General features: G+C 42.0%; 2 protein-coding genes across 2 annotated transcripts in view; one reads left to right on the top strand and one right to left on the bottom strand.

Annotated features, from left to right (window-relative positions):
• Window positions 1–4,122, bottom strand: part of plcb2 (phospholipase C, beta 2) — a 29,680-nt gene extending 25,558 nt beyond the window's left edge. Inside the window, exons 1-4 of the mRNA XM_031580557.2 lie at window positions 3,908–4,122; window positions 3,322–3,399; window positions 2,276–2,344; window positions 770–910 (exon numbers count right to left, since the gene is read on the bottom strand). Coding sequence (XP_031436417.1) covers window positions 770–910; window positions 2,276–2,344; window positions 3,322–3,399; window positions 3,908–3,991 — 372 coding nt within the window. The 5' untranslated portion in view covers window positions 3,992–4,122. The remainder of the gene's footprint in view (window positions 1–769; window positions 911–2,275; window positions 2,345–3,321; window positions 3,400–3,907) is intronic.
• A 4,035-nt stretch (window positions 4,123–8,157) lies between these two features.
• On the top strand, window positions 8,158–10,189 carry LOC116223576. The gene has a single exon (XM_031580794.2). It carries the CDS (start codon window positions 8,650–8,652, stop codon window positions 9,385–9,387), a length of 738 nt encoding a protein of 245 aa, XP_031436654.1. The 5' UTR covers window positions 8,158–8,649; the 3' UTR covers window positions 9,388–10,189.
• Window positions 10,190–10,505: the final 316 nt, after the last annotated feature.

Below are 10,505 nucleotides of genomic sequence, written 5' to 3'. Positions count from 1 at the left end.
AGAGTTCACATGCCTATATTACCAGGTATGCCACCAGCTGCTGTAGTGAAGGACGTCAGTGTATCAGTGAGACTGACTCTTTGCCCACTAGAGGGCCTGAAGATGACTTGCACCTTTAGGGGAAGTGAAGGGAGGCGCTGACGTCATCCACATTCAACTAAACAGGGCAAGAATCTGCGGGCCACTTTATTATATTAGGGGATGAGAGTTATACAACTCATAAAGCCATAAATGCAATTTGGCCACGCTCCGAGACAAAGGCTGCTCTTGTGGCGATGATTGCATTTCATAAATTTGGCCGGGGGCCTGGTTTGCTCACGGAGGTGAAAAATGTATACGAGAATTTGTGATAGGCCACGGTTTGTATAATGTGGTTAAAATAAACTGCATTTTACATTAACTTTGATTCAGTAATTGGTGCACAGTACATGCTGCAGGCACCACACGGCTTATTATAACACACACTATGAGCTAAATAAAAGCTACCATCTAAAGGGGTCCTGGGAAAGCCCAGTTGCTACAGAGTTGCTCAGTGATACTCTGGACAAGATGTTCAATTCCTTCTGCAAGTCGTTAGCAGGCCTCACACGATGGCCAGATCTCTCCACGTCAGATACTTGTCTTTGTGCCTAAACAAATCGTCTGTTCTCTTGTCTAATCAGAGATCACGCATATGATTTAGTCGATGCACACTATTAACATGTTGACATATTTACAAGACCTCAGCTGCAATGCTTTAATCATGACTGCAACCTGAGAATGACCTTACCTGCACTATTTTCTCTTTGTTGGCAAAAAAGTTGTGATATGTCAGGTTCACCATGTCGGGGCCTGACACTACGGTCAGGGTTTTGGCTAAATGATTGCTGTCAGGAAAGTCCATGTTCAGGACATTGCGAACCTTAGGATGCTGTGAACAGGAGGAGAAATACAAAACAAATCTCATTGAACAGGATTAAAATTCTCATCCAAGATGGCAGCAGATTCTGTAACAGAGCCAGCCTGGTTCTGTCACAAGTCTGGCTATGACCAGTTTCCATTCCAGCATCATCTAGTACTCTGTGAGAGAACAAGATCTGGACATTTAATGTCAGTAAAGCTCAGAGACAATCACGGGTCCTACCGACGCATTGTAATGACACGTTCACATGGGGGTTCTGCCTGCCCAGCTGCCACGCTTTAAGTGACAAAACAAATGCTGTGATTAAGGGCAGGACATCCATTTGCAACACCACCCCTGCTTTCCATACACAGCATTTTAGAGCTAACACTTCAACAAAAAACCAAATACGCTTCACAACCCATGCAAATCTCTGCCGTGCATAAGCTCAGCTGGGAGACTGTGGTATTAGCGAGAGAGATGTCCCACCCTCACCAAGATAAACATCCACAAAGATGGGAAATGGCTACCATGGGGATAAATGTTTATACTCGGAGGTTGACTTTGTTCCTCCGTAACATTTGCGAGCGGACTGGTCCCACATAGCGCAAGCCTCAGAGGAGACAGATCAGAGCAGGAGCAACCAGTGGGGAAAATTCAGGCTGTCTCATTTGATTAGCCCCCCTAACGACTGATCTGCCCAGAAGATCACATAGAAAGCCTCTGCAAACACTGTGTGTGTGTGTGTGTGTGTGTGTGTGTGTGTGTGTGTGTGTGTGTGTGTGTGTGTGTGTGTGTGTGTGTGTGTGTGTGTGTGTGTGTGTGTCTGTGTGTCTGTGTGTGTTTGTGTTTCTGTTGCATGTGTCTCACGCATGCATACTCTTGGCCTCTGAGTGTGTGTGTGTGTGTGTGTGTTTGTGTGTGTGTGTTTGTGTGTGTGTGTATGTGTGTGTGTATGTGAGTGTGTGTGTCTCTAACTCTAGGCTACTGTGTGCTTATTAGCTCCACCAAGGAGGTTACGTTTTCAGTTTGTTTGTTTATCTATTTGCCGGCAGGGTTACGCAAATAACTACTGGGCTGATTTTTATGAAACCTAGTGGAAGGGTGTAGCAGGTTCCAGGGAAGAACCCATTCACTTTTGGAGCCGATCTGAATCTCTGGGCAGATCCACAACTTATTTTTTGCCTTAGCTGGATAGGGCATTTGGCCTTGGCAGAGGTCTATGCTCTCTAAGTGTCCTTCTAGTTGTATATGATTTGCAAGGCAAATGCACAGGCAAACATTGCACCCTTACTTACCAAGCACCTTTCTCTGCTGAAGACTAAAGAGAGTTTTCTTTAAAACAATGAAGAGTTCTGCTTTAAATAGATAGAGATTTTGAGATTTGGATCTTACTTTTGGGAGTTTAGCATATTTCCCTGATCTTGTGTCCCTGATTGTCGCCACATCCACAAACTCTGTTTCCTGCAGGGAAAAGGTTGATGTCAGACATTATAAAATGGAAAGTCAAGCAGAAGACAGAAAATCAATAGTTCAGAATCAATACATGACTTGATTTTGAATACAGATAAATATTTCTTAAAGCTTTTTTCTTAAACTTCAAAGCCGCCATATTTTATATCCTGGAGATGTTTGAAAAAATATTATGTGAAAAGTTAACTGGTGTTTGAATCAAAACAGAAACCATGTTTTTTGCTAATTCACTCCAAAAAGACTCAAAAAAGCTTCTAATGGTCAACGCCTTTCTCGCCCAACAAATAAAACTCTCGCAACAGGGTTCGTAAATCACAACCAACCAATAAATCTGGCTTCAGTAAAAACCCTGCTGCACTCTATAAACTGTAAGGTAATTTTGATCATAAATGTGTCTCCTGTAGAGCTCAGCATGTGGTAATACCTTTACATAGCATACAGAAAGAAAATCAATCTGGGTCAATATTCCCTCCTGAACATGCACCAACTCGCATACCTAGTGTGTGGGGACAACAGAGCTTTAACCTAAAGCTTAGTTCTTGTGTGTGGCTGAGAGAGATTGTTTTATCGTCGGGAGTGGATGAGAGGAGGTATCACTCAGCCTTCACTACACAAGAAGCCCCTAAGCTCTGATCGATATACTTCATGGAAGGGGGTTGGGTGAGGGCTAGGGGGACTGGGGTGAGGGAAGGGGGTGGTAGTTGGCAGGAACAAAGCTGAGGTGTCTTTAAAGCTTAATATTCTGGACTGCACTGTTCTCAAGAGGAAGAAGCCATATTTACCATATTTAGTGCGTACCACATTTAGGCTACCCTACTACAGCAACAGGAATTTTCTAGAAGTGTGTGGTAAAGGAGACTATGTATGAACAAATAAATATCAAAAAGTCCTAATTTAAACAGAGACACACACATATGAACACACACTCATTTTAAGCGAGGTTATGTGAGAGAGGATATTTTTCTGACCTTGCTCTGATTAGTCCAGTAGAGGTAGAATCCCTTTGGGTCCATCTTCAGAGTGACAGGTGCGGTGCGTGTTGAGTCCTGGTGAAGAACATTTTACAAACATACATGCAGCATATTCACAGGATGTTTATCAGAATATAGAAACTAAATCCATCTCTATCCTTAGACCAAATGTGTGACTGGGCATACTTAAGAATTAAAAAATTGAAAAGCAAAGATTTACAACTATGGATTCAACATAAACTACTCTCTATTTCCAGACAGCTTTTGAAGAGATGAATCTGAAATTTGCTGTCATACAAATTAATCATGTTAGTTATCATAAAAGCAATCACCACCAACAACAATATGCAAGCCAGTAGTTACATACAGTACACTCTCTCCATCCAGCACCACGTTTGCGAAAGTGCTTTGAACTTTTTTTTAACTGAATTCCACAACAACTGGGAAATCGATTTTTTTTCTCTCGCTCTCAACAGTCACCCCCTCACTTGAGAACCCAGAAATAGAACACAGTGCAAGTTTCAGGAAAGAAAAATATGACAGAAAATAATTTGATTCTTTCAAATCGTAAAAAGCAACTTACATCGCGCCACTTAATAAACCTCTCCCCTTTGACCAGGTACTCCTTCACCTGAGGTTCCTGGATGAAGTATCTCTTTTTAATCATCCTGCCAGTTATCCTGATACACTGTCAACAAGGACTTAATTGCTACACCATGGTCTCCTCCTGTCATCACTGATACCTTAAACTAGGACTGATGGACCATCAAACTCCCATAATCACCTGCTGAGAGGCCACCCAACAATATGCATTGCAAATGAGGAAAGCATAGGGTTTCCCAAGTGAGAACTGCACAGGGAAACATCTACTGGATGCCATTACACTCCAAAGACATAAGAAATATTTAGAAATGTCTTGAATTTCTATTGAGTTGGGTATTATTTGGCGCAAGGTCATTGACTGTTGCTTATAATAATATTATTATACAATCAATGTAATTACTGAAATAATATGTTCTGATTACTGTAATCTTTAAAACAAATGATGTGGGATATCTATGATATATGTTGTATTGGTGGCTCATTAACTGCATCGATTTGTGACTGGTGCTTATATCTTCAGATGAAGCAGAATTATCAAGCTGCTCTGATTTGCCATGAGTCATGGTGCCGGGCCCATTGTAGTTGGGGTTAGATTCAAATGCACACCTAGTGAGCCATTCCATATGGAAATTTCACAGGCAGGCAAGGATTTAAGGACAGACACGAGTACATACTCGTGCGAGAGAGTGTGTGTGTGTGTGTGTGTGTGTGTGTGTGTGTGTGTGTGTGTGTGTGTGTGTGTGTGTGTGTGTGTGTGTGTGTGTGTGTGTGTGTGTGTATAGTGACCTTTTGTACCACATGAGTTTCCTAATCCATTATACTTTTAGCAAATGTTCACACCATTAAAAGAAATCCGGCACCACTCTAACTCGTAACAATAGAAAAAGGACTGAAAAAACCCTAATACATAACTAGTGTGTCTTTCACTGTGTAAGAGGTGCCCGTGTGCGTATCACTATTTGTCACCTTTTCTTTGGAGTTGTATTCTGGTCATATAATGACTAAGTCATTTAGCTGCAATGGTGAGGTAAAGTCACTATCTGACTAATTGCTGTAGAGCACATTTCTTGTCTGCATGGTCATGAGATGACTCATTATTTTCTGGACTAATAATCTCTTAATCAACTCTGACTATCAAGAATCCCTCTGCACATCATAAATATGACGTGATGCAATGTTGCTGTAGGAGACTTTAGCATTTCTTTGCTAGCCTCTATTAGATTTAAATCACCATGACTTCAAGCAACCCATGTTCTAAACGTAGTCTGTACTTCTCAGACACCACCTAGGAAGCGGGTGTGGTCTGTGTCCCATCCTGATTGGTCCAGGGAGTGTTTGCCAGCTGTCACATGATCAAAGTCTGTACCAATGTACTTCACCACTCAGGGGAGCGTAAAGTCTAGTTTAGTGGTATTGATTGATGCAGACAGCCGCTAGTGCAGTGGCTTCATTGTTGCAGCTACACTGAAGGCTTAAGACTGACAAATAAGAATAGGGACATTGCATACAAGACACACAATGGCAATTCATCTTGCCAAAGAAAAAAATTGTGAATAAAGCTAAATTATGTTCTGGACACCTCCATGCAAGTATGTCATTAAATAAACATAGGATCATTGTTCAGCAGTTTTTAATAATTCATTGTGTGAGGCACAGGAGAAGATTTGACGATGTCAAACATTTATAAAGCAGCTAAGCTAAATTATTTACCCAACCCCCCACCCCCCCCTAGAGTAATTCTCAAGATTCCAAATTCTTTTTTTTTAAATGTGAGATAAAATGGGATTGCTATGTATTATGAATATGAACAGAAGAGTACCTGAGTTAATGATTTTAGAACGTACACTACCGTTCAAAAGTTTGGGGTCACCCAGATAATTTTGTGTTTTCCATGAAAACTCAAACTTTTATTTATCAAATGAGTTGCAAAATGAATAGAAAATATAGTCAAGACAAGGTTAGAAATAATGATTTCTATTTGAAATTAATTTTGTTCTTCAAACTTTGCTTTCGTCAAAGAATGGTCAATTTGCAGCAATTACAGCATTGCAGACCTTTGGCATTCTAGCTGTTAATTTGTTGAGGTAACCTGTAGAAATTTCACCCCACGCTTCCTGAAGCACCTCCCACAAGTTGGATTGGCTTGATGGGCACTTCTTGCGTACCGTACGGTCAAGCTGCTCCCACAACAGCTCAATGGGGTTGAGATCTGGTGACTGCGCTGGGCACTCTATTACAGATAGCATACCAGCTGCCTGCTTTTTCCCTAAATATTTCTTGCATAATTTGGAGGTGTGCTTTGGGTCATTGTCCTGTTGTAGGAGGAAATTGGCTCCAATCAAGCGCTGTACACAGGATATGGCATGGTGTTGCAAAATGGAGTGATAGCCTTCCTTATTTAAAATCCCTTTTACCTTGTACAAATCTCCCACTTCACCAGCACCAAAGCAGCCCCAGACCATCACATTACCTCCACCATGCTTGACAGATGGCGTCAGGCACTCTTCCAGCATCTTTTCACCTATTCTGCGTCTCACAAATGTTTTATTTGTGTGATCCAAACACCTCAAACTTTGATTCGTCTGTCCATAACACTTTTTTCCAATCTTCCTCTGTCCAATGTCTGTGTTCTTTTGCCCATATCAATCTTTTCTTTTTATTGGCCAGTCTCAGATATGGCTTTTTCTTTGCCACTCATCAGGCCAGCATCCCAGAGTCGCCTCTTCACTGTAGACGTTGACATTGGCGTTTTGCGGGTACCATTTAAAGAAGCTGCCAGTTGAGTACCTGTGAGGCGTCTATTTCTCAAACTAGAGACTCTAATATAATTGTCTTCTTGCTGAGTTGTGCACCAGGGCCTCCCACTTCTCTTTCTACTCTGTTAGAGCCCGTTTGTGCTGTTCTCTGAAGGGAGTAGTACACACCGTTGTAGGAAATGTTCAGTTTCTTCGCCATTTTTCGCATGGAATAGCCTTCATTTCTAAGAACAAGAATAGAGTTTCACATGAAAGTTCTCTTTTTCTGGCCATTTTGAGAGTATAATCGAACCCACAAATGTGATGCTCCAGATACTCAACTAGCTCAAAGGAAGGCCAGTTTTATAGCTTCTCTCACAAGCAAAACAGTTTTCAGCTGTGCTAACATAATTGCACAAGGGTTTTCTAATCATTCAGTAGTCTTCTAAGGCGATTAGCAAACACAATGTACCATTAGAACACTGGAGTGATAGTTGCTGGAAATGGGCCTCTATACACCTATGTAGATATTTCATTAAAAAACAGACGTTTCCACCTAGAATAGTCATTTACCACATTAACAATGTATAGAGTGTATTTCTGATTCATTTAATGTTATCTTCATTGAAAAAAACAGTGCTTTTCTTTGAAAAATAAGGACATTTCTAAGTGACCCCAAACTTTTGAACGGTAGTGTATGTGTTGGGCTAATCACCATTCCTTAGGAGACAGGAGGTCTATTTAAACATGTACAGCTATTGTACCTGTCCATTAGGCAGAAGGTCCAAACTTTACAACCTGAGTTATAAGTTGAAGCATACTACTTTATGTAGAGCATATGTGTAACTAAAAATACAATCACTTTTCAACAACCTCTACAAAATTAACATGATTTCTGAATATCAGTGTGAACTGTCATTCAGAGATGAGTCAAATGCCTGCTTTTAAAAAGAAGTTTGGTCTGGGAGTGGTTCACCTTTTCCCCTCGCAATTAACAGGTGGGCCGTGCGTCGCTGTCCAAGGTCCTGATTTAGAATGCGGCCTTTGGCCAGACGTGTTGCAGGCCTCATCATAGGTCTGTTGAGACACATGTGGTATCAGCCAATCAGTTACTTTCGTTTCAGTTTTCTAAAAGCATATATGTAATGTATTAAAGTAAATATACCATAAGGCCAATGCTTATGGAAAGGAAACCACAGAATCTGCAGAAGACACGGTGTTGTTTAAACGGTGCTTCTAAATCACACTCACAACAAAGGAATTATCACAGATGTGATGTAGGCCAATGTTTACAGATGTTTGATGAACATCACAAGACTGTGGGTCGTTGAAAGTTCAACAACAAACAAAACAGTAAAACCTAAAATGAATGATCGATTTTAAAGCGCCACTGCCAAAACGGCCCACAATGTCCTAAAGATGCCTAGCAGCAGCACACCAATCCACTTAAGGGCATAAATACCGGTGTTCGTCAGCTCCCCGTTTCATCAGTTACTGCACCCTGCTTAGCCAGTGCCGCCCCTTTAAGAACCTTCTCCCACCCCCTCTACTGTATTTTTAGCTGAGCAAGCCACTTCATTTGTGGAATAAGACGGACAGTAGTGTGTACCTTATGGTTTCGCTTGATCATTCAAATAAACCACGCAAAATTTCACTTCTGCTGGATCAGCTGTGTTGTTTATTCCCTGGAAACGGCAACTGCAAATGCACCAGCACTGTGACTGGATGCTTGATAACAACAGCAGCCAAGAACGGTCAACATCCGTGATGAGGCGCAATGCCGTAATGGATTTCTAAGACAGACCGCTGTGCTTTCCAGGGTGAGATGGATTAGAGGGGGATCAATTTAGCTGCAAAATAAAGCTGCGGCACTTCACTTCCCCTCTCTCCTCATCCTGCGTCTTGTCACCTATTCTTGGATTGTGGATAATCAAAAACCTTCAAGACGGACGGGGCGCTGGAGCATCGAGGCAAACACAGGGGCAATATGAGGGAGCGGGACTTCATGCCCAACATGGAAAGAGGTAAACCCGCTACCTACACGGGGGACAAAAAGGCGAAAATGGCAGCGAAGACCAACAAAAAATGGGTAAGGCTGGCCACCGTGTTTGCGTATGTGCTATCTGTGTCATTAGCAGCTATAATTCTGGCCATTTACTACAGCCTGATATGGAAGCCAACGACCGCTTCCTCTACAGGCAAGCTGCCCACCACCACCACAGCTAACATCTCGACCAATGTCTCCACCACCACTAACGGTCCAGATACTAACTCGACACTAACTCTGGATATAGCGCTCAACGACACTGGGTCGAATGGACTGAATGCGACTTCAGTAAAGGCTTTTCAGTCGGAAATAAGAAGCCGAAGTGGGGCCATTTTAACAGAGGGCATTCGGTCCAAAGATGCGCATTCTCAACCGAGAGGACTCTACACGGCGCCTCGCGGCTACACGCCCTCGCAAACCACAGGAAATCAAGGCGCAATTGGGCAGGCATCTGCTACCCGTTCGGACGATGGCAAGCACATCTCTGACCCATCGGTGCCCGTTGCCAACGATCAAAGTCAGTCAAGAGATACGCACCGCACGGTCACAGCAGCTGGCAAACAACGTCAGTCCGCTCAGGCAGCTGAGGATGGTACCCGACTACCTGCACATGCTGCCCTGTCGGCCCCCGCAGCCTCCGCTGCCTACAAGCAAGGACAGCGCACAGATGAAAACTGACCAGGCCCTAAATGTCGCTCCTCGGTTGAAGAAGTGTTAGAAGTACAGACGCCGCGGGTCGGACATATAACGGTCTTCATGGAACTGGGTGAAACGCGGAGGATGCGATCTGTGAGGATGCGCACACTTTATGCACGTACACAAACTTCTTGATAACACACCGCTAAGGCTCTCACGTCATACTTCATGTAATATCTATTACAACAGGAATACACAGTTGACATTTGATGCCACGATTTTCTTCTCTTTTTGTCGTTTCTTTCTCACTAGTCTACAATTTTGTTGCCTTATTGCACGTAATAACATGATGGTAAAGCCGAAAATGCTGTAGGCTATGGAATTTTAGGAACTCGGTGCATATGGACTTCTCTATGATGATCTCGGTAAATGGTCATTACAGAAAATGATTACCGAAAGGACGGTTGCATTTTAAAACACGAGACATGCAAATATATCACATACATTAATAGTATATTTTTAAAAAGACGTTCTTTTCGGCAAACTCCCACGATGTAACAAACGCTTTTCACATTGCATTTGGTTTGATTATCACCGTATACTAATTAATCAGGAGTCCTGAGGTCCAGGAACCCGAGTTGAGTAAGCTCAGGTATGTGCATATACAGTAATCATGTAAATGTATTGTGTATTTGTCATGTACATAGCTCTAGAGCAAACACTGTACATACCCATGGCCCGATCCAACTTTTAGGTCTGTTAGATACTTTTTATTATGACCATGTAGGAAAATGACTGTACTCAGTATATTATCACAAAGCAAATAAAAGTCATTTTAAACGTGTGCTGTTGTTAAGATAGCCTCTATGAAGTATCTAAGAATCTAAACCTGACCCGCTCAAGAAAAGTCGGAATGCTTCAAACCCATGAGCTACTTTTGTGCCAAATTCTGCCCAAATGTATGTCCTTGAACTGAAAAAATAAGAACTGTTAAGACTACTGAAACAGGTCCTATAGCTTATTTGATAACAAACCGTCTGCACATCTAAAGACTAAAAATATATATGAACTGTGTTTGCATATATCTCTGAATGTGGATTACCAGACCAAATTCTCAGAATAATAATTCTTAACGGAGGTATTCATGTACCTTAATGCAA

This window comes from Clupea harengus, chromosome 14, assembly GCF_900700415.2.
Source record: "Clupea harengus chromosome 14, Ch_v2.0.2, whole genome shotgun sequence".
In the NCBI taxonomy this organism is placed as follows: Eukaryota; Metazoa; Chordata; class Actinopteri; order Clupeiformes; family Clupeidae; genus Clupea; species Clupea harengus.
This window is presented reverse-complemented; position numbering and strand designations above follow the sequence as displayed.